General features: G+C 40.8%; 1 protein-coding gene across 1 annotated transcript in view; it reads right to left on the reverse strand.

Annotated features, from left to right (window-relative positions):
* Positions 1-247: 247 nt before the first annotated feature.
* The window catches only part of syt9b (synaptotagmin IXb), a 63,150-nt gene continuing 37,970 nt past the window's right edge, over positions 248-25,427 (reverse strand). Inside the window, exons 5-8 of the mRNA XM_004569377.2 lie at positions 10,069-10,189; positions 9,771-9,942; positions 9,543-9,672; positions 248-2,901 (exon numbers count right to left, since the gene is read on the reverse strand). Coding sequence (XP_004569434.1) covers positions 2,824-2,901; positions 9,543-9,672; positions 9,771-9,942; positions 10,069-10,189 — 501 coding nt within the window. The 3' untranslated portion in view covers positions 248-2,823. The remainder of the gene's footprint in view (positions 2,902-9,542; positions 9,673-9,770; positions 9,943-10,068; positions 10,190-25,427) is intronic.

A 25,427-nucleotide genomic window follows, 5' to 3' on the forward strand; every position in this document is an offset into this window, starting at 1 on the left:
GTTGACTTTTGAGTGAGCGCGAGGTCCTAGCGCAGCAAATGCATCACTGAGGGTGTGTGTAAGAGAAAGTGTGTCTGTCACAAGGTTTTCATAGGTCTTTCAATCACAGCACTCTGTTGGGAGAGCTCACAACACAGGTGTTAGCAGAAGGCCTGAGGGGGATACACGTCTCTATATCTGTCTCATTCATTCTCTCTCTGAAGCATCTTCTCGCTGCATCTCACACTACCCATAAATCAATCCATGCTATATATAGAAATATTTATTAATAACATCTGAATGGACAATGTACACACTCTGCCTTAGGTTCATAATACATCTTGTGTTTACAATATGATTAGTATCTCACAAAAAAAAGATATTTATTAAAAAATGACTCATGAAAAAAATGATGCATGCATGGTACCTACAAACACAGAGGAAACTGTTATTCGTGACAGTGTCCAATACCGAGCCATAAACAATACTGGTATTAATCTGAAATTAAACAGATTTTAGTTAGAAAACAAACAAACACTGGCTTATTAAATTACTATCACAGAGTATGGTTCCAGTTAAAGAAAAGCAACATTGAGTGTCATAACAGTGGGACAGGGCAGCTTCACTGTGGAATCATTCAATTAACTTAAATGGGACCTGTAATGCTCATTTCCAGCTTTGTTTTATTTTATCAGACTTTACTAAAGTAGCTTTGCATGAATCAAAGTTTTAAAACCATCTCAATTCATGCATTGTCTGAAACAAACCTTTTTAGCTCCTCCCTTTCAGCCAGATTTCTTCTGATTGGCTGCCCCTCATAAGGAATGACTTGAACTGTCAGAGCTGTGTGCTAAAATGACCACATTATGGAGATCCCCTCTGTCTGACATCATACAGATCTAAGAACAGATACATCTTTTGGCACACAGGGATTACTATTTTAAATGTTGGCCATCTTTATTATAAACACCTCCTATTGTATATTCTGTATATAACAGAAAACAAACAAACAAAATTTATAGGACCCCTTTCATTGCAAAAGCTCCTCATTTCTCGCAAATTATTAAGAGTTACCACCTTTATGGTCTTCTAAGCACCTCTCTAAATTGGAACACTGAATGGCAAAATGGCAAAGCACATTAAAAAGGCACAAAGGAGTCCCAAAGGGGTTGCACAATAACATCTGCAGTCATTGTGTAGTCCCTAAGGATAACTGATTTGTTACAACATGGGTTTTATTTTTTGTAGCATCTGGGAACATGGTGACATCACTACAGGGGACAGAAAAACATGAGCAGTCACATAATCAGACAAACTACAACAAGCCAGCTGTTTATTCAGAGTATTTAGATCGCCTAAATTCAGCATGTTGAAGCAAACTGAGCTCATGTTGGCAGTAATGCCTCCTGTAAAAGACCCTTTCCATTCACCTTGCAGGACACCGGCCCTCGAGGCCTGGAGTTGAGGACCCCTGCCTTAGCTACTGAAAATAACAACTGAAGTTTACAACCCCATTTTGCTCTGCAGAACTTCTTTAGATCTTACAGTCCACAGATTCCTGTTTATGTTTTGTTTTCATGGCTCATCAGTCTTGTTTCCAGCAGAAGCGCACAGCTGTTTCCAGTGCAACAGCTTTAAAAACAGTCAAAACCTTCAGTCAGCATTTATCTGCAAAAGTGTAAAACATTTTCCAAAAGTAACCATGACAGACGAGACACCAAGTAGAGTACAGTGTCAACCATAAGTCATACAGTTTAATGTAAAACTTTTATTTCATGTTATTAATGTTTGTCCTGAAATTGTAATTGTAAATTCTTGTAAAGCCAAATAACATTAGTAAGTAATGATGACACTTATGTCTGGTTATCAGGATGATGTCTAAAAACAATCATAATTCATTTGCCTTAGATGAGATGAGTGGACTGCTCTTTTTCCACCGATGACAACTTATGTTTCCTTTATTATGACCACACCCTGTTAAAAAAAGGATGCCAATTTAACATGCACTAAAAATGTTCATTCTTACATTTTACAAATTCTTGGATCAAATCAAATCCTCTTCAATTTTACTTCTTAACAGGAAATCGTCTTCGCCCAGTGAAGTAAAACTAAGGTTTGCATTTGAATCTCCTCTGTTCGTGTCTGCTCTGGCTGCCAGTGATAAAGGCAACACAAGATATAACCAAATGCATGATGAGAATGAATCTTCAACACAACAAATAAAACTTTTAAAAGAGCTGAAATGTGTTGATCTGAACAGTGATGCTTTCTAATTCTGCAACTCGCCTTTCTAAATCCTACTATTGAGCAAATATGTTGCCTACGATAGCTGATCACTTGCACAAATCAACCGTCACAGCTGTGCATATTCACCTAAAAATATAATATTTTGGTCCACAAACTGCAATTTTCCTATAAACAAAAAAGAGGCATAAGCTTAATCTGTTAGATAATCTGTTAATACTGTCAGTAACAGCTCAATAAGTACTGTACTAGTTTAGCTGGAATGTAGTTAAGTGTTTATTTGGTTGTGAAGACACAAAAGGAAGTGGGAATCAGACTTTGCTCCAGCCTTATCACACTAACACCTAGTTCAATCTAATGACACACAGTTTGAGTATTGGCTTATAGCTGATGTTAGCCCACTGCTGCAGCCACTTCTTAGCCACAATTTGTACTGTATGTTTTAACATCAAGTAGGACTGTCTGTTGGCCCGTTGTTCTACCACCCTGAGGCTCTATATCTGTGTGTGTCTGTGTGTGTTGGTGTAAGTATACTGGTGCGTGTGTGTGTGTGTGTGTGTGTGTGTGTGTGCGTGCGTGCGTGCGTGCGTGTGTGTGGGGTTATGGTGATGGTGGTGTCTTCAGGGAATTGGTGGATCCTCCTTGGCTTCCACTCACCGTCGCTCCTTGTCCAACCCACTGAACCACAACAGAGAAAGAGAGTTTTAGTTAAAGACCAAAGGGAACGAAAGTCTAGAAACTTCCAAAGACTGGATTGACATACTAAGTAAATATGCACTGTAAGCCAGGATGGTTTGCATCCAGGTTTGCTATGACTGTTGGGTTAATTGGCAGACCTTAATGTGCTTTGAAAGTTGTGGCAGTTTTTCTAAATAAGAAGATTTTTCAGAAGTGGAAGCCTCCGCAGCTGAGAAATCATGAACTACATGTGGAAATGCCCTTCAAAATTAAATGGGGGTGGCTCACCTGACACATACAGTGGGGCAAAAAAGTATTTAGTCAGCCACCGATTGTGCAATTTCCCCCACCTAAAATGATGACAGAGGTCAGTAATTTGCACCAGAGGTACACTTCAACTGTGAGAGACAGAATGTGAAAAAAAATCCATGAATCCACATGGTAGGATTTGTAAAGAATTTATTCGTAAATCAGGGTGGAAAATAAGTATTTGGTCAATAACAAAAATACAACTCAATACTTTGTAACATAACCTTTGTTGGCAATAACAGAGGTCAAACGTTTACTATAGGTCTTTACCAGGTTTGCACACACAGTAGCTGGTATTTTGGCCCATTCCTCCATGCAGATCTTCTCGAGAGCAGTGATGTTTTGGGGCTGTCGCAGAGCAACACGGACTTTCAACTCCCGCCACAGATTTTCTATGGGGTTGAGGTCTGGAGACTGGCTAGGCCACTCCAGGACTTTCAAATGCTTCTTACTCCTTTGTTGCCCGGGCGGTGTGTTTTGGATCATTGTCATGTTGGAAGACCCAGCCTCGTTTCATCTTCAAAGTTCTCACTGATGGAAGGAGGTTTTGGCTCAAAATCTCACGATACATGGCCCCATTCATTCTGTCCTTAACACAGATCAGTCGTCCTGTCCCCTTGGCAGAAAAACAGCCCCATAGCATGATGTTTCCACCCCCATGCTTCACAGTAGGTATGGTGTTCTTGGGATGCAACTCAGTATTCTTCTTCCTCCAAACACGACGAGTTGAGTTTATAGCAAAAAGTTCTACTTTGGTTTCATCTGACCACATGACATTCTCCCAATCCTCTGCTGTATCATCCATGTGCTCTCTGGCAAACTTCAGACGGGCCTGGACATGCACTGGCTTCAGCAGCGGAACACGTCTGGCACTGCGGGATTTGATTCCCTGCCGTTGTAGTGTGTTACTGATGGTGACCTTTGTTACTTTGGTCCCAGCTCTCTGCAGGTCATTCACCAGGTCCCCCCGTGTGGTTCTGGGATCTTTGCTCACCGTTCTCATGATCATTTTGACCCCACGGGATGAGATCTTGCGTGGAGCCCCAGATCGAGGGAGATTATCAGTGGTCTTGTATGTCTTCCATTTTCTGATGATTGCTCCCACAGTTGATTTTTTCACTCCAAGCTGCTTGCCTATTGTAGATTCACTCTTCCCAGTCTGGTGCAGGTCTACAATACTTTTCCTGGTGTCCTTCGAAAGCTCTTTGGTCTTGGCCATGGCGGAGTTTGGAGTCTGACTGTTTGAGGCTGTGGACAGGTGTCTTTTATACAGATGATGAGTTCAAACAGGTGCCATTCATACAGGTAACGAGTGGGGGACAGAAAAGCTTCTTACAGAAGACGTTACAGGTCTGTGAGAGCCAGAGATTTTCCTTGTTTGAGGTGACCAAATACTTATTTTCCACCCTGATTTACGAATAAATTCTTTACAAATCCTACCATGTGAATTCATGGATTTTTTTTCACATTCTGTCTCTCACAGTTGAAGTGTACCTCTGGTGCAAATTACTGACCTCTGTCATCATTTTAAGTGGGGGAACTTGCACAATCGGTGGCTGACTAAATACTTTTTTGCCCCACTGTATCTATATAATGAGTCATGTCAGTTAGTCAACTAGCCTCAGATTTAACAGGTTGCTCTCAGTCCCATTTGTTATATCCCTTGTCTGCTGCATGAGACAGGGCTGTCACGCCCAACACGTTGAATATAAAACCATATGGTAATGAGTGCAAAGTGATGTTTTTCAACCCAAACCACAATATCTTTGTTATGGTAATCCAGTATTTTTAGTGCCTAATCCATTCCAGGAGGTAAAAGCAAAACCAAGTGCAAAACACAAAGGTGCAGGTCATAATTTTCCGTCTAACAGGCATGTTCCAACAATCACATTTACATTACATGCTTCTGTAAAAGGGACTTTACCATACAATATAAAACGTGTTGTGATTTGGTGCTATATTGAACTGAAGTGCAAACTGCATCCAAGACATAAACTCCACTGCTACTAACACAAAATCGGTTCTTTCCAAACATCTGCACAGACAGCATGATGACCCCAGCAGCCCGAGTCAGATCTTCAACATGTTTTTTTTTTTAAACTTTTTACCCCATTAAAGCCATTAAAAGGCCGATGGGGTATTGTTGTTACCCTGCTGGGTGGGCAGGCAGACAGGGTGAGTTTCTAAAAATCTTGTGAAATACTCACTGTGTCATGTTTGGTTATGTGGAGCAGTTTAAAGCTTCACAGATGAAGATGAATTAAGCGCCAGTCATCTTTTGTTTTGTAAATTCTCTTTTAAATACTGCTATGACAAGTGCAAAATGTGAAAAATGCATAAACCACAAATTTGTTCCTCACAGAAATCCCATGGAAATCATGCTATATAATTAATTGGTTGGACTCTGTCAAAGTGAGCCTTTTTATCTGAGAGCTGGTGTTATGATTTTGATGTGGTCCTCTTTGATGTGAAATGAACCTGCCCGGGAGCAGAATGAAGGTGCACACTACCATGGAGAAATGTTTTAACCTGAGCCAGCCCTGTGAGACTGAAAATCCAGAGATATAAACTCCAAAGCTGGCTTGGGAACACACTTACCTCACTTCATGAGAGCAGCCCCTTCAGTGTGCATGTCTGTTATCTAGTTACTCATTCATGTGACAAAGTGGAAGCAACCGAGCTTTCAACTTTCTGCATTTACTTTACTTTCTACTCAGTAACGTCTGAACTGTGTGTGTGCAGTGTGTGTGTGTGTGTGTGTGTGTGTGTGTGTGTGTGTGTGTGTGTGTGTGTGTGTGTGTGTGTGTGTGTGTGTGTGTGTGTGAGAGAGAGAGAGAGAGTTTACAGTCTGGGCCGAAGAGCTCAAGCTGCTGAATTATTAATGCTCTCAGTGGTCAGCGGGTCAGTCCAACACTTTTGAAAAGCCGTAAACTAAAGTGGACAGGAAACCAGCAAGTGTTTGTGTGTGTCAGAAAAACACACACACACAGACATGCACATGTCTGTGTGTGTGAAAGCCACGTGTGTGTGCATGTGTGTGAGTGTGAAAGCCAACTTGTCAGATGTGTTTAGTTTTATTTGTTGAAACATAAATTTTGTGCGAATGTGTGAATACTCATTGCTTACATATTATGCATAGGCTTCAGCTACATATGTGTGTATAACTGTGTGCAAGGATGTGAAATATCCCCCGAGCCAGTTTCCCTTAGGTCTTCTGTGTGGATCTCTACACAAATAAGCCATTAGATGAGATCTCAGACTCTGCTGCTCTAGTCCAGAGCTGCTGCTAATGGCCTTAGACAAGAAATGCTACTGGTGAGTGTTTGACACAGCCCATTGTTTGTGTGGATGGGTGTGTTAGTGCTACACAAATGGCCTCAGAGACAGTGAAAGAGCTCCTCTGGCCTCAACACTGTTGGAAATATCAGGGTCATTGACCTCTCACCAATACTGAAAGTACACAGTGTGACAGCTAGTGCTTCATTTACTTTATTTTAGGATGGCTTCCTTTATGGCTTTATGTGGTTCTTAGTACAACACTTAGCTGTTAACTTGGAGAAGTGGGGACTGACACTGTGGTGTAAAACGAGACTTAACAACCTGCATGTTATTTTCAAAAAGCAGTTGAATTTTGTTTAATTTTACAATATACACACTCAAACTTAGAGGCAGCAAACCATTCACAGGCAGATTATGAGATAGAAAAACTAAAATTAAAGCATCAGAGCTTCAAAAATGATTGACAAGAAAAACAAAATGCAATGAATTACTACTAATCTGAAGCCTACGTTTAATTGACAATAACACAAAGACAAAGTGTTGATACAAAAAAAAGTTTTGATCTTAAAAAAATCACTGCTGAGCCTTTCAGGAGTAACAGGAAAGAATAAATCGAAAAGAATTTAGAGATTTATTCTAAGAATCCCAAGAAATCGGTGTACATAGCAGATAAGACTAAAAACAATGTTTTTTAAAGGGACATGAATTGGTACTTTTCAAAGTTCAAAACTCACCTCCATAAAATACACAGTGTTAAACTAAAGCATAAGACTACCACACAATATAAGGAGCCCAGCTGTCCTAAATCAAAAGTATTTCTACTTACCAAAATAGATTCTTATGTTTATGTTTTTTATGACAATTTGTTTGCATTGTATATAATTGCATTGTGTTTAGCCTCTTTCACTTTGACAGGCAGCTTAACAAATGAAATCATGTTTTAAAAACTGCATTGTGTATTTGCGTCTGTCAGTCCCCAGATCTACACCAGGAAGGCAATGACGAAAATGCTGTACTATATGGTTTTTAATGGGCATTCACAAATCAATGGGTTTCATATAATTTCATAAAATATATGTCTATATTTTATATGCAATTCATAGTGCCAAGGCAGGCTGTGTCCTAAGCATAAACATATCGAGCACAATGTCTTTTTGTTGCCTTCTGAATGAAAATTTTCTGCAAATTATGTCACTTCATGTCCTTTGTACTAAAAATGCTAGCACTTGACTGTCTGTGTGATATGTTCACAAAGTTTATGGATCTTGCTAACAAAGCTAGCAAATACTAGCTGATAGCTTAGCTCTCCAACCCCCTCCATTGCTACTGCTTGCCAGATAGAGTGTACAAACCATCTTTTATGGACAGTATATTATGGCGAGTCAGAGACGAGCAGTCAAGCCATATTTGAAATCAAAGCTAATAGAGACATTAGTAGTGAATGGCCACTTAGAAGCCTTAATATTGATATGCTAAATTGATTGTTTTCTATGGCAAAAGCTTTCTTGTCAGGAAACCAATGCCAGTTAGTTGATCCACAGCTTTCCTGCTCAAATGGCATTTGTTTGATGTCAATTCATCCAGAAGCTAAATATTAAATTCTGGACCAGAGTATGAATCCCTTTGACTGGTGATTCCCTCACTTTTAATCCATAAATACATAAAACTCTCTTCAGTAAAATATCTGAATGCATATCAGATATAGACTATCCATTTCTTTGGTTCAGAAATGATTGGTACCCAGAGGATAGATCTTAATGATTGTGGTGACTACTTAACTTTTATACCTTGCATCAGAAGTATGGGGGAAATCTTTATATGTGTGTTTCTCATTATACAGTATAAACCTTCTTCTGGCTGCTTTCTTTAGTGGTTGCCATAGCAGATCATTTGCCTCCATCTCACACTATCCTTAGCCTTCTTATTTTTATGTCCACAATTGTCACATCCATGAATCTTCTCTGTGGTTTACCTCTTTCCTCATGCCTGGTAGGTCCATCTTCAACAGCGCTTGAGCAATATATCTGCTATCCCTCCTCTGCACTTGCCCAAACCATCTCGGGCTGACTTCCATCATACAAACCTTCCCTTTCAATCTGGATCTTATCCTTTTCTCACAAATCTGTTGGAGTTGGTGGAGATAACACTCATCTTCACCAACTCCAACCTGCCTGCATTCTTTACTTCATCTCTCTTGCACATTATCCGTTTTATTGAATGGCTGACCCCAGGTATTTTAACTACGCTACCTTCACAATCTCTCCTCAGTTTATCTTCACTTTTTTGTTTCAAAAAAAAAAAACAACTGTCACACCTACCGCACACCTCACCACTGTTCTGCTGTCCTCATACATTTCCTGCACCACCCTCACATACAGTACTTCTATGCAACTCCCAACTTCTTAAAGCAGTATCACATTTCCTCTCTTGGCATCTTATCATATGCTTTCTGTAGATCCACAAAAACAGTGCAACAGCTGACCTTCTCTATACTTTTGCCTCAACACCATACCCCATACCCATGGTGTGCCTCATCCTGCTGCAGTTACTCTGCACATGGCCGTTGCTCTTAAAACAGCACACTTCATCTCCACTTTTTAGGGAACCTCTCACTCCACATGATTGAAACATCAATCCGGTTCAAACAGTCCAGTGCCTTCTCTCCTATACATAGCTGTCATTGTATATCTAAATTATTGTAGATTGAGCCACACTGAGCCTTGATATTTTCTTTTAACAGTTAAATGTCTCTACATTGTAACCATTTATGATAAAGAATTCGATTGATGGCCATAAAATTTGATGGACACCTTTCTACTCCCCTCAGGACCAACTGAAAAATGGCTTATGGTTGTTCAACCTTTCATCCACCGCCTCATTAGGGACTTTGTGGTTTCTAAGTTATGTCTAGTGCTATGTTAAGAGATGTCATTACAATTAAGAAAATATTCCAGTATCCTCATGAAAAATAATTATATTTTTGCTTTATTTTACAAGACTTTTATCAAGTGTATCTTCAATTTAAAACACCTAGTACACAAAGCAGGCCATACCTCTATGAGCGGGTGCCAGTGTGCGATTGGCTTCCGTGGGTACGTCAGCATCTCATTCCAGTGGTCTCGCCCAAGGCTCTCGGCCTCACTGCCTACCCTGCATACCCCGATCACTTCATTATGCCCAACCCTGGAGGACAGAAAAAACAGCACCCACAGAGACTCTAAAATGTTCTAAAATGCGCTGGCATGTCACATGAGAGTGCTAAATGTACAGAGGTAACTCACCGATCATAGTCCATGACAGCTATTAGCAGGCTGATCTGGTCAATGCTCTCAGGAGGAACATCAAACACAATGGCCTCATTGTACACTGGATTCAGAGTGTTACGCTTAGTCGATGTCTTTCTCTTCTTTAGCCTTCGACCATCACACATCAGAGACACTTTCACATATGGATCTGAGAAGAGAAAAGGTGTTAAGACTGAAGAAATAATTAAACAGATATACACACACTAATGCATGCATACCTCATCTTCCTACACCACCTCTTATTGGACACACTGTACTGTTGATCGGCACCCACCTGAGGCTCCAGTGATGTCCATGGCTTTGAGGTTTCTGGCTTTGATAATTGTGATGGTAAGCCTGCCAGCCGTTGGGAGATAGCACAGTGAGAACATCAGCTCTCCAAGGTCCACATTGTCCTACAAACAAATATATTGTGTTCCTATATTAGCACTGCACATCATCAACTTTAATTAACTTTTTAGATTCAACAATACAGTCACAGATGGAACACACAGGGATCTGTATATTGGCAGTTAAGAGGTTTGGTGATAAAATTATACTATATGGGTAACGAAAAGCACAACTGCTGTTAGAACAAACATGAAGGAATAGGAACCAAATAAAAACTAAGAGACATCTATTTCAGGAAACCGATTATGGATAAAAGCAGCTTTGGTTTATAATGAGCAGCACAGTTAAAGCGGATCCAACATGTAACACCAGAGGAACTTCACATATGGATCGTGGCTGAAACGCGGAAGCCTTTCAGAATCATGTCTGGATGATTCATCATTAATCACTAATAACCACGGCATTACTGTATCCCAGTATCAGTCTGTGCTAAAATGTGTGGAATCTACAATCAAGTTTGAGCTACTACTAAGATTATAAAAACGTCACTGCTTCCGCTTCTTATTCACATTCATGCATATGCCAGACTCTTTTCCCAATTAACACATCTGAAAATAACGTGTGATGGTGTGATAGTGAGCAGTGCGTTTACGAGGTACGAGCACTGACAAGATTTATCACAGGGAAACTCTGATTTCTATTTTTATGCCTCCTCTCACATATCTGGCTGGTAGTTAGCTTCATGTTAGGAAACCTTAGAAATTAAGTGATATATTTACAAAAAGGTTTTTAAAATAAGAACTAAAAATACAAGTTTCAATGGATAGGGTAGCAAAGCAGGTTAAGAGTGATTAATACAGAGGATACTAGCGATAATGTGTTTAAGATTCGTCAGGAGAAACCAGTCTACTAGAAAGACTTGTTAAAGATGTAGCAGAGACAGTGGAACACCATTGTTTCACTTGGAAATTAATAAGTGCTCCATCGCATACTGTACAAGATGATTTGGAGTCTGATTATGAGAGCAGCAGAAATGCCCATTAAGAAGCTACTGCTCAGAGTCTTCAGCTGAAAATCACTGAAAATCAAATTGAACAAAATGAGTTAATTCATCATAGATGACAGCATATGCATGCCTGCAAGCACACTGACACACACGCGCGCACATGCGTCGTCCAGGACCTGTGACATTCTAAGTGGGCGATGAGTTGATTCATCACACGTGTTGCTGAGGCGAAATCTACCTCCAACACCACATTATTGGTGTAGCTGTGAGCCTCGGGCATTAATGATATGCAGCTTATGAAGCCTTCGAGGTTTAACACACAAATTGGGGCACAAGCACAGGAATGTACACTCTGACACTCACATAAAGGTAAGCGTGTGCGGGGAAGGTAGATCAACTAGCCCTTCAGCTCACTACAGGATAATGTGATTTCCTTCTCCTATTTCACACATACACACACACATACACACATACTAAAGTTTTCAGACTATAGGATGTCGGTCACTACTCTTATGAGCACTCAAATCAAGCCTGCGGTCAAGATTATGGTCACTTGCGCTCGGCCAATGAAATTAGAGTGGTGCTTTAAAGCGCTCCAATAAAGCAGAGAGAGCATATGGACGGTCCATCTTCTCCAATTATAACACTAACACCTGCTCTCCCCCAGGAGCAGCCAGGCTTTATCTATGAGCCTCTCTCTAGCTGTGTCTTTCATAATCACGCAGTCTAACTTGATCACTCTCCTCTCGTTCATCATTCTGCTTCGTCCTTCCACTTGTAGCCGGTCTTTAAAGTGTCATGTTTAACATTCTGATATGATGAAATAAACCACTGTGTTTGATATTTCTTAGACATCCAGACATAAAAAAGCATATGAAGCACTTTCTTTATGTGCTGCACCAAAAAGCAACTTTTTCTACTGGTAATGAGAAGCAAAGAAACATCCATCTATTCGCTTGTGCTTCTCAGGGTTGCTGGAGCCTATCCCAGATGTCTTAGGGTGAGAGGCAGGGTACACCCTGGATAGGTCGCCAGTCTGTCGCAGGGCCAACACATAGACAAAGACAACCATTCATGCTCACATTCACACCTATGGGCAGTTTAGTGTTTCCAATTAACCTATCCTCATTAACTGCATGTCTTTGGACTGTGGGAGGAAGCCAGAGTACCCGGGGTGAACCCACACAAACATGGAAATTAAACTCAGGACCTTCTTGCTGTGAGGCAATAGTACATGCTAACATGTCACCGTGAAAGAACCACATCTTAAATATATCTTTTATGACACATGGTACATAGACTGGTTCTTATATAGTGCTTTTCTACTCTATCTTGAGCACTTTACACAACGTGCACATTGCACACAGTACTTTTTTTCCACTGTTTCTGGGTGCTTCCTAACCAACATCCACACTCCGATGGATGCGTTGGAGAGCTACATGGGGTTAGCATCTTGCAGCGTCTTGTACTTGGCATGCAGACTAGAGCAGACTGGGACCGAACCATCAACCGTCCAGTTAGTAGGTGACCTGCTCTACCACCTGGGCTACAGCCACCAAAACAGCACATAGTGGAATGTTAAACAACTTTAAACAATCATTTTGTGCTGTGACAATAAGAGTCTCTGTCAGTTGCTGTTGTTGTGGTAGTAGACCGTACTGTTTGGCTGCCTGATACTGCAGAGCATCACAGAAGTACTGAACAATTGCACTCCAAGGCAATAGAGTTAGTCATTCCATTAGACAAGAAACGTATTCCTCTTTTACTTTATTAAGCAGATTTGCTGTTAAATTATTCATCTAAAATAAAGTGGGTGCCCAGAAAATGCTATCCTAATATTTAGGACCTGTAAAGTTCTCATTGCTCAGCCATATATGTATTTAAATAATTTTACAAACGTGAACTGACTTGACAAAGATTTTGTTTTTACTCAACTTTATACGGCCTACCCATTTCACATGCTTTATTGACATAATTGTATTTTGTACTTCTATAAACTGAATCTGACTGCAAGCAGCTGCAATCTGTACTCAGAAATTTCCATTCCATTTGTAGATTGAGAGTAACTTTTTCTACCACTTAGATGCCACTTAGACTGTGAAATACTCCATTCTTCTTTTTTTAACAATCACTGTATCCATGGCAAACTGATTACAGTTTTACTGGCTCATTAGATCTCCACAGCTTTAAACAAAGCTTTCATTCATGCTTCTTCTACTTTAAATTTTACTGACTATATAAAAAAAAAAAAAAAAAAAAAAAACCTCTTACGCCCCTGCGGGCGGTTTATCCTTCAAGCTCGGGTCCTCTACCAGAGGCCTGGGAGCTTGAGGGTCCTGCGCAGTATCTTAGCTGTTCCCAGGACTGCGCTCTTCTGGACAGAGATCTCCGATGTTATTCCCGGGATCTGCTGGAGCCACTCGCCTAGCTTGGGAGTCACCGCACCTAGTGCTCCGATTACCACGGGGACCACCGTTACCTTCACCCTCCACATCCTCTCGAGCTCTTCTCTGAGCCCTTGGTATTTCTCCAGCTTCTCGTGTTCCTTCTTCCTGATATTGCTGTCATTCGGAACCGCTACATCGATCACTACGGCCGTCTTCTTCTGTTTGTCTACCACCACTATGTCCGGTTGGTTAGCCACCACCATTTTGTCCGTCTGTATCTGGAAGTCCCACAGGATCTTAGCTCGGTCATTCTCCACCACCCTTGGGGGCATCTCCCATTTTGACCTCGGGACTTCCAGGTTATACTCGGCACAGATGTTCCTGTACACTATGCCGGCCACTTGGTTATGGCGTTCCATGTATGCCTTGCCTGCTAGCATCTTGCACCCTGCTGTTATGTGCTGGATTGTCTCTGGGGCATCTTTACACAGCCTGCACCTGGGGTCTTGCCTGGTGTGATAGACCCCAGCCTCTATGGATCTTGTACTCAGAGCTTGTTCTTGTGCTGCCATGATTAGTGCCTCTGTGCTGTCTTTCAGTCCAGCTTTGTCCAGCCACTGGTAGGATTTCTGGATATCAGCCACCTCCTCTATCTGCCGGTGGTACATACCGTGCAGGGGCCTGTCCTTCCATGATGGTTCCTCGTATCCCTCCTCTTTCTTGGGTTTCTGCTGCCTGAGGTATTCACTGAGCACTCGGTCAGTTGGGGCCATCTTCCCAATGTATTCTTGGATGTTCGTTGTCTCATCCTGGACTGTGTTGCTGACACTCACCAGTCCCCGGCCCCCTTCCTTCCGCTTAGCGTACAGCCTCAGGGTGCTGGACTTGGGGTGAAACCCTCCATGCATGGTAAGGAGCTTTCTTGTCTTTATGTCAGTGGCTTCTATCTCCTCCTTTGGCCAGCCTATTACCCCAGCAGGGTACCTGATCACAGGCAGGGCGTACGTGTTGATGGCCCGGATCTTGTTCTTACCATTCAGCTGACTCCTCAGGACTTGCCTGACCCTCTGCAGGTACTTGGTGGTTGCAGCCTTTCTAGCGGCCTCTTCATGGTTCCCATTTGCCTGCGGGATCCCCAGGTACTTGTAACTGTCCTCTATGTCTGCAATGTTGCCTTCTGGTAGTTCAATCCCCTCAGTTCTGACTACCTTCCCTCTCTTTGTTACCATCCGACTACACTTCTCCAGTCCGAACGACATTCCAATGTCATTGCTGTATAGCCTGGTAGTGTGGATCAGTGAATCGATGTCTCGTTCACTCTTGGCATACAGTTTGATGTCATCCATGTACAGGAGCTGGCTGACAACTGCTCCGTTCCGTAGTCGGTATCCGTAGCCAGTCTTGTTAATGATCTCACTGAGGGGGTTCAGGCCTATGCAGAACAGCAGTGGGGACAGAGCATCTCCTTGGTAGATCCCGCACTTGATGGTGACTATATATATATATATATATGTATATATATATATATATATATATATATATATATATATATTAGGGGTGCAACGATACACAAAATTCACGGTTCGGTTCGGTTCGATACTTTGGTGTCACGGTTCGATATTTTTTCGATACAAAAAAATGTTCATGCCTTTTTAATTTGTCATTTATTAAAATTATAAATATATATTTTAACTCAAAAGTACAGTTTTTAAATTTAACCCTAACCCTTTGCGTGTTTTTTATTTTGACAGCGAATGCGGACCACTTATGTGCACCCCTGGTTATATAGCTCATCATATTGCAGCCACAGAAATTATTTTGTCCATGAAACCATAAACAGTGTTGGGAAGGTTACTTTTAAAATGTATTCCATTACAGAATACAGAATACATGCCCCAAAATGTATTCTGTAACGTATTCCGTTACGTTACTCAATGACAGTAACGTATTCTGAATACTTTGGATTACTTAATATATTATCGTGCTTTTTACAACAACGTGAATGTACTATTGCTGTGTGATTTATTACTATTACTGAAGGTCCGCGACTCCGAACTGTAGTAAAGGGACCTCTGACTAATACGGCGGGGTCCCTGTCGGCTCGTAGCCGAAAAATAGCTTTACTTTGTTGTGTGGGTCAACTTTTCTTGCGAGAGACAGAGAGAGGCGTTGAAAGGCTGCTCCAACGGAACTTGTTGTTTTCGGAGGAAAACACGAACACGGTGTACAGTCGAGTCTTAATAGCTTACTTACAACTGGGCTCGTCAGGCACTCTTCTTGGCTGAAGTGGTTATTATTATATTTACATGCTTCCAGCTCCCGTTTTTCCTCGATGACAACTCGTACCTTTCCACTCCCCTTTTTCTCCCTCCTCGCGCTCACAGACCCATAACGTGTATGGCAGTCCATTCTCCCTGCAACACGGACTACACTGCCCATGATGCTACATTCTTTAGAGCTATGCTTGTAGCATTCTGTCTGTTAGCTTAGCACAACAACAACGAAAAGGCGCTCTCTCACCCAGGAAACACACAGTCGCAGAGAGAGAGAGAGAGAGAGCGTCGCCCTGTAACCATGGCAACCGTAACGCTGCCGCCTGGAACAACAGAACGTAGCTGTCAAACAAAACCAAACAGTCCTGACCCGCGACAAAATGAAACAGGAAAGTACCGCAGTGTAATCCATTTATTTCAACAAAGTAACTGTATTCTAAATACCACCTTTTTAAACGGTAACCGTAACGGAATACAGTTACTCATATTTTGTATTTTAAATACGTAACGGCGGTACATGTATTCCGTTACTCCCCAACACTGACCATAAAGCTGCACTTTCTTTTTGCCTTATAGTCTGATTTGTCATAACTTTTCCGTTTTGTGGTAAGCTTTTCTTTGGCTGTCACTTATTCACCCTGACCTGTCTTATTTGGCTCAGCAGAACTAAAATATATATCCTGCTGCTTTTACACACACATTCACATAAGCTCAGCGATTCTCTGCATCCTCTCACATGTTTAAGCTTGCTGCGGGAGATTTCACTCGTCATGTTTGCGTAGTAAGCTAACGATTGATAAGATGATGTCAGAGGAATTGGTGCACAAATTATCATCACTCACCAATCAGTACTGTCGCTCTCTATACACAGTTCGCGCAATTGCAAAGTGAAAGCAAAAAACAAGCGCAAATTCAAACGTGATTTCAATATGTCACATATTGACAGTGGCTCACCGATGCCAATGACATAATTACCCAGCTACATTTCCGAAAGAATGCAAAAGCATTGACATATATTTTTCCTTCCTACGATAGCCCGACGGGCAGGGCAGAGATAGATTTTGGTAGCCCGACTGGAAAAATCGCTAGCCCCGGGACGTCGAGCTAGCGATTTTGCGAGCCCTGTATCTGATTGAGGAATCACTCATCTTTGGAAAAGAGAGTTTATTACAGAGAAATGGCTCTTTCCAAAATAAAAGCTATACTATACGCTTCTACTGGGCCATATTCTCAGCAGCATATTAAACATATCAGGTCCCCATAAGGAGAATCATGTGCTAACGGCTGTCTAAATGACTCGGGTAAAGTTTGTAGCATGCATGCTTGTCGTTTTTGTCTGCTTCCACTTGTCTTTACACTAGGATGATGTAAATGTGCAGTCATATTCGTTGTGTTCCCACTAGTGCTTTCAGGTTAATCTCGTTGAAATGACCTTAACCACAACACGGCAAATCTCCGTTAACCAGCTACCCCTGATCGTCCCGTGCATGGGGCTAGACGGCCAACACGTTAATGAGCTAACTGCGCTAACACACTAGTTCCCACCCATGTAATTAAGCATTGCGTGGCACATCCAACATACTGCTTTACTTTAGTCCATGACTCGCTTACCTTCAGGGTCATACGTCACATGAAAACCAAAATAATTCCAAACGCCAGATCTGAATGAGGGTGGGGGTGGGGGGGTGGGGGGGGGTTCAATTTGCCATGTTGCAAGGAGAGCTTAACTTCTGTCTGGCTAGCTTGCCCTGTGCTCTTCCTTCTGATGATGCTGTCTGTGTTGAGCGCTCAGCGGATCTGCGCTCGACAGTGCAGCCTAGGCGGAGTAGTCGAACGCAGATTCACTGAGCGCTCAACACAGACAGCATCGTCAGAAGGAAATTTGATAAAATAAATTACAAATTTTGTATTGTTCGATACATATGCGTACCGAACCGAAAGCACTGTATCGAACGGTTCAATATCGATACGAATATCGTTGCACCCCTATATATAGAGAGAGAGAGATACATATATAGATATGTCAATGAATCATTGCGTTAAGGTTATTGTGCTCTGTAATGGGAGGTTTTCGGTTTCCCCAATTCTCTTTCTTCTCTCCCTTTATCTCCTTACTCAATTACTACTCTCAGGGGTAGTAATGGGTCAGGTTCTTTGGATGGCCTGCCCTGTGAGTAGTGGGGTGCTGGGCTCTTTAGCGGTCAAACTCAAGCTATGCCATATTTAAGGACCAGGTGGTGCTCATATTTCTTGCCAGATCATTATTGCCTATGGTGGTGATCGGGCCCTCTGCTGTAAATCAAGTTTTCCTTGTGTGTGTTCGGTCTGAGACCATGCTCTTTTGTCTCCTTCCCAGTGATACTTTGAAGAACAACAGCTGAAGACAGAGTCCTCCATCTTCCCCAGCCTGAAAGATCTCTAGTTTCTCTCTGCCACACTTACCTGCTTAACTCCAGCCAGTCACCTTCTTTTTGGAGGAAGATGTGCTTTGCTCACTTGCCTGCCTGCTCTCTTCTGCTTATTCATTTCTTTCTCTTTCCCTCTGGACTCCATTGGCTGCCTGTATACTCCCCTGCAGTCAGCTGCTAAAGATAACCAAGTACTTCATACTCACGTGGATCTCAGCTAACTCCTGTTTCCCTCTCCGACAGGAAACTTTGACCCATTCCTATAGAGCAGCACTTACCCGATTCGGTTACTTTGATTAATTATTTGGTATTGTTGCTGTAATAATGATCTGTAAACTGACGTAAGAGTCCTCCTTTTGAGTCTTTTTTCCAATTCATTATGACAGAACGATTTGGCCATGCGTGCAGCTGTGTCCCATGTCATGTTGTTGGTTGGCCAACACGAGCAGATTCAGAGCTTGTCAGCTGAGCAGCTACAAGTAGTCCACCAATGGCTCAAATGAACAGAAAGAAATGGCGAAATAAATGAAATGAACAGTGCAATTCAAATCATGAGCTGACACAGCCTTGCCCCACTGAACCCACAGGCACGCCTCAGATGGTTGAAGCTGAACCCCTGCCCTCCATCTGTTCCATGTCCTGAGCCCTTTGGAAGTCATTTGGGTTATTGTGGATGGTTTCTGTTGCAATGGTTACTGTTGTTTAGCTAAACATCTTGCTCCTTTACAAATGATCCCTCTTAAATGCACCACTTAATGAGGCTCTCTTGTGGGAAGAATCTTACCCAAACAATAACCCTGTTGAGTCCTTCATTTATGAATGATTTGTGGAGGATTCAGGATGGTTTTTGACCATCCTTTTCATGAGGAAGAGGCAGCAAGGAGGGTTTAAAATTTATGTCAAGTAAGTGAAAGTGTGCAGCAATTTCTGTTGAGTTTTGGATGCTGAAACGAGAGTATATGTTCTATCAGGTATGAGCTATCTTCTCAAGGTGACCCTGCCAGTTTGGATCATTTAATCTCATTAACCATAAAAGTTAACTATCACCAGCAGAAGCAGGTTCTGGAGAGAAACCTTAAATTCCAGTTATCCGCGGTTCCTACCACCTGATCCTCTCTAACTTCCACTTCCGGTGTCAGTGGACAGGATCATTCTGAGGAGTCAGTGCAGCTCAGCCGTGCTTAAACTAACTTTGCAAGAATTGCAGAAAAGGATCAAGGCTGAAGTCTGCATCTACTGTGGCCAACCCGGCCATTTCATTAGCCCCAGGAGGCCAAAAGAAAATGCCTCCCAGGAGAAGTGGGGATGTTGGTGGAAAGCACCCAATTTAAAACTGTTTCTAAAATGTTGTTGCCAGCATCCTTCTGTTTTATTCAGGATTCTGTGACTTTCCAAGCTGTAATTGACTCTGGAGCTAAACAAAGCTTGTTAGACAGTCAATTTATTCAGAAACTTGGAATACCACAAAGCTATTAACCACTTTTCTCTGGTCAATTGCTATCCCTGCCAGTTCCTAGTCACTCTCTGTCACACATAGCTCTGGATCTTTTTACTGGTCTGCCCTCCTCTGAAGGCAACTATATAATGCTCACCCTTATCAATAGATTTCCTAAAGCTGCTCCTTTTATAGCATTACCCAAGCCCCGTTTGACCACAGAGACTGCTCAACTACTTGTCCAGCACGTGTTCTCCCATTTCTGTTGATACAGTATCAGATAGAGGCCTTCAATTAATCTCCTAAGTAGGGAAGACTTGTTGTGGGGCATTTAGACCTAGTGTTATTAGCTTGTCTTCAGGGTTCCATCTCCAATCAAGCAGCCAAACTAAGAGACCAAATCAGGAGTTAGAAGTTGGATTACGTTGTCTTGTTTCTTCAAATCCTACCTCCTGTATTAACTATCTAACTTGGATTAAATATGCTTTTAACACTTCCACCTCTGCAGTTACTGGAAGCTCTCCTATCAAGACCTCTTTAGGGTAACAACCCCCTTTGTTTCCTGCCCAAAACTCATGGTCCCTTTGAGCCAAGAAATTGTTTTCCTTTTAGAGATGTGGGCTGGGTTACCTTCGCTTCAGTGATCACACCTGTTGCCCATTCCTGTTCCTGCAGAGGAGTACCCGAGTCTGTTATTCCAACCTTTCATTAGATGTTAGATGTTTGTTTCTGGAATAAATATCTGTAAACTGCCACAATCTGATTGTGACAAATTCTCTGTGTACTATATGCACTGTAGTGTTATTTATGATTACAATCAAATTTTCAAGATTTTTCTTTTCTTTTTCATCTTTTCAGTTTGAATAGTAAAAGAAATGAAAACTACAAGGACCAAAAAGTAAGCATCAGAGCATTTGACTCCCTTAAACACTGGAAATCCTGTTACATGAGAGCCAGTCAGAAGTACAATATATCTGCCTGGATGAACATGGTGGAAATAAATAAATCACTGACTAGGCTGAACTTCAGCTGCATAAATAAATACACCCTGGCAGAATCAGGTTAGGCAAAAGGATCCTTCATAATGTCCAGTCGAGTAAGACTAGTGTAAGACTTTAATCTGTAAAGAAGCAAACTAAATCCATTGCAACTTATAAAGGAAAAGTTGCTCTGTCACATGGGTTCCAGCAGAGATGCATCCATAGATCTGAACATTTCTTCCTCTGGCACACTGTGCATAAAATGCATGCTTACTCTAGTCAATCTAAGATTAACAGACTGATTTGCGCATTCCTAACTTTTTTTGCTCTCTCTTTGCTTCTTCAGCCTAATGACTTGTGAGTTAATTGTCCAATTACCTCTGAGATGTTAGTACTAGAAAGTCCATATTACCTTTTATAGCCACTACGTTACAGCTTTGGCGATTTAGCTTTTTACCCTCTTTAACCCTTTAATACCTACCATAGAACCAAGCCCGCCAGAGCTTATATTATATTTTTACATGCTGTGGAGCCATTTTTAGGAGCATTTCAAGTTGCTATACATCATTACAACCATTACAGCCTAAATTTTAATAATATGTATGCATTAAGTGCATAGTAATTACATAAATTGCAAAAAAGTGCAATAAACTACAAAAAAATTGAAAATCGTTTTTTTTTTTTTTAACATATATTTCTAGTTAGAGAAATTTAAGAGGCTTATCCCTCAAAACTGTAAATACAGAAAAGTTGCACAAAATAGTTTCCTACCACAGGAAATTTATTTTGAGTGTCTTCATAGTTTTATTTTTGAAAAACACCAATTTTTATACACTGCAGGAAAAACGAAAATAAATATTATAGTGCAAAAACAGCATATATATCAAAATAAAATATTTCCAGCAGTGCAATATGAGTCCTAAGCATCCCAGAATCAACACAGAAAGTCATAAAGTCAAACATAACTTTTAAAAACACCAGTATAGGCTCATGAGGCCCTGACGGTAATAAAAACTACATTTCCGCAAAAATTGCGTCACTTCCGGTTTCGGGCAGGTCATGGCGGACATGCGATAGTTCGCGCTGACGTCTATTCCAACGTAGGAAGTGTTATGAACAGCTGATCGGATCGGCAAGGCGTGTTTCTGGAATATTATGTTTTTGTTGCTGCAAGCGCTTTTTATGCAGTTTTTGCAAAGCTTTATGTGGAAGGAAACTGTGACCGAGGACAAGCTGATGGCATAAGATGTAAGTACAACTCCTCCAGTTTCATATGCAAAAAAAATTATTGCGCTAGCCCACATGGTTGCAGAGCTACCGGGATTTTAAAGTAGTTGCACAAAACGGAGCGTGCCCGCTCCGATCGGTTTTAAAGGGTTAACAGGATATTTTAGAGGGTAAAAACGTCTGCTGAGAATAGAGGACTTGGAATGCCAATATCCTATCTGCTCCTCTGAGGAAAAACTGCTATTATATATATATATATATATATATATATATATATATATATATATATATATATATATATATATATATATACACACACACTGAATAGGATATTATTTGTTTCCTATGACCTTCATTGGTGTCTGAACAGGACAAGCAAGCCTAGATTTCACCTGCATGGAAAGGGTTTGAACATTAAACCAGGTGAGGATAGATACATACCTTTCAGGTCAATCACATACACTCTCAGCGTTTTTAGCAAGTACACGTTTTGAGTGCATGCATGAACATGAAGTAGAATTTACCAGTAGTTGTTTGCTTTGTATAACAAGCTACTGAACAGTTTGGGGGGCATTTCATACTCTTATTGTCTCAATATAAATACATTGTACATGTACGTATAAAGCATATACCTTTACAGCAAGACTTAAGAAACGTAGAAATCTTATAATGAATCAGGAAAAATGCCATTATTATGGATAAAGGACCTTGTCGGGAAATGGAAAGCTCCTTTACTGAATTAACAACACACACACACACACACTCACACTTTGAATGTACATGCTGACCCCATTCATCATTGTCCTAATTACAGGCCAAGCAGATTGCAGTCAATAGTATTGACTGGCCCTGCAGACGCTGCAGGTTACAGTGGCTCTGAGCTCTTTATTGTCCTTGCTGTCCCCAAAAATCTTTCGCTAAGAAGAAAGAGGACAGAGACGTCTATCTGGCAAAAAGTCATCTGCTGGAAAGCAAATAATTCAAGGAAGCTGCATAGCTCAAGGGAGAAAATGCAGATAACATATAGAAAGGGCTTGTCAAGGTTTTGAGTCCCCAACCCAGAATTTTGAGTTTTCTTGGGCTTTAAATTTTTTTTTACTTTTTGGTTTTGTTCTTAGTTATTTATTGTTTATATCAGATTTTCTTCTTCTTTCGGAACTCGAGTCTTAGCTCTTTGTTCCAGTTTATGTTTCCATTAGTATAGTTTAGCTGGACAACATGAATTTTCAAAATCTTATTACATTTAAATGTAAAGGTAATAGTGGGGTGGCTGTAGCTCAGGAGGTAGAGCAGGTCACCTACTGACCAGTTCAATCCCTGGTTAGGAAGCACTCAAAGTTTAGAAGAAAGTGAATGTGGCATGTTGTATAGAGCGCTTTGAGTACTTTGAGAGAGTAGAAAAGCGCTCTATAAAAATAATGTAAGGTAAAGACCCAACAATAATATAGAGAAAACCAACAATCATAAGAGCATGTGGCAACAGTGGGAAGAAAAAACTTCCTTTTAACAGGAAGAAACCTACGGCAGAACTAGGCTCAGGGAGGGGCGGGGCCATCTGAGTTCAAGGTGAGGGTGGGATCCAGAAATAAATAATAACTTATGATTAAATGCAGAGTGGTCTGTAAACACATAGAAAGTGAAAAGAGATGAGTAAAGACAAAACTCCCAAAATAACTGAAGCAGTTCAGTCAGTAAGCTTTTAGTTTTAGGACAATGTTATGCAGAACTTCCTTTTCACCCATTTGGTAATCCACTGATGAAAACGAAAAGTATGCGTCTTGATATATAATCTGGCCATTTTAACCTTTTCCTAATTCATCATCGCTAAAATCCCCGTATGTATAATATCTTTTTTTTAATATGACTGAAGTCCTTTGCAGTGCTACTGAAAAATAGAGGACAAAGTGAAGCTGCATTCCTTCCTGTGCCAGCAAAGCATTCCAGAGTAGGATTTCAAAAGCTGCTCCAGTAATTAATCACATTAACAGCAACAACAACAACATAACAAGTGTTATAACTCTGACACAAATTCACAAAACATCTTTCTATTACTTGCTTGGGGCTATAAAAACTCTAGAAATATGTTAATTTTAATTAAAAATCAACATGCTAGAGTAACAGGTTCAAGATCTTGAGAATTTGCTTTTATGCCTAACCTTATATACATAACCATAACTTATAGACATCATGGCTCTGATGTCTATAAGCATGCAACTCAGAAACATGTATGCATTAGAGTCCAGTGCATATGGCCTGCAATGGCTAGGGGTTCATTCACTGCCAAGAGCCATGATTAATGCACAGACACTGTGAGAAGACCAACACGGGGTCCCAATCTGTAACCTCAAGGGAGGTAACCTAGTTCTGCTGGGGATAGTGAAAGAGGTAATAGAAACTTTATATTTTTCTTTAGACCTCCCTCATAGACCTAAAATCCTGAGACGCTCACATGGCTGTGCAGACACAAATCTGAGTAATCAAACTGATTCTCTGTAAAAATAAGAGAGAACAATCATTATCTATGTATTTTGTGCATGCATATAAAAACATGGGATTGTTTTAACAGATTTCTGGGCTTTGACTGCTTTCTGGAAACAGAGAAGCACAGTTATACGTGTAACCTCGTTTATGGACGCCTAATCTGAAGGCTAAGAGAGACTCAAGTTACAGTTTGGATTAACGTTACTTGCTGTACAAGCCGTCAACGTCATATTTTTTAATTTTTTACAAAATTGACATGAATGCAGCAAAATAAAAATAAAAGACCTGCCGAGCAACTTTACAAAAATCCTTTTTAATCCTGTGAAATTTAACCAGCTAAAAGTCAGATTGGGTCATATTAAGATATATGGAGAAAATACTTTGAAAACATTTACAAAATGTTCAGCATGCAACTCAGCATGATCTCGCTCTCTTCCTGTTCTTGTCACATTAAAAAAATAGAAAATGCGGTTTCCACTGTAAATTGATAGAATAGTGTATAACTATGATTTCCTAGTGATAAGCAAGAGTGAGATAGTTTTACCCTCTCTGTTTACCCACTGTGTGACAGTGGCTCTCAGAGAGTTGAGTCAGTGGACACAATATAAACTATGTGATGGAGGCCTTTGTGTTTAAATGTATCCATTTACCAGTTGATTTCATTCATTTTCTAGAGGCTGACATGTCCGTTGTTTTACGTGTGTTGAGTGTGATCTTTTTCATAGTACCAGGGCTCTTTCTGGTCTATTCTTGACTTGATGTGACACAGGTTAAAAATATACTTCAGTGATAACCAAACTCAACCTAATAACGACCACATACAGCTTCACCAATCCAAACTATCCATCTGCCAAAGTTGGTGTTCTTGTTCAAAAAACCCATTCACCAATTCAAAAAATAGAAAGTGACTTCTAATTCAGCCTTGCAGCTTGAAGTACAGGTGATTCAGTCAAATAGAACCTGTATTAATGGCACTGTTTCATTATAACTAAAGTTCACGTATGATTGAGTTTGACATCTTGAACTATACTGTATATCCTCTTGCTTAAAACGAAAATAAAGGTAAAGGTAAACTATGCAGAGTTGGAGATGTCTGTCAGTGTCCA

This window comes from Maylandia zebra, linkage group LG7 (genome assembly GCF_041146795.1).
Source record: "Maylandia zebra isolate NMK-2024a linkage group LG7, Mzebra_GT3a, whole genome shotgun sequence".
NCBI classification, from domain to species: Eukaryota; Metazoa; Chordata; class Actinopteri; order Cichliformes; family Cichlidae; genus Maylandia; species Maylandia zebra.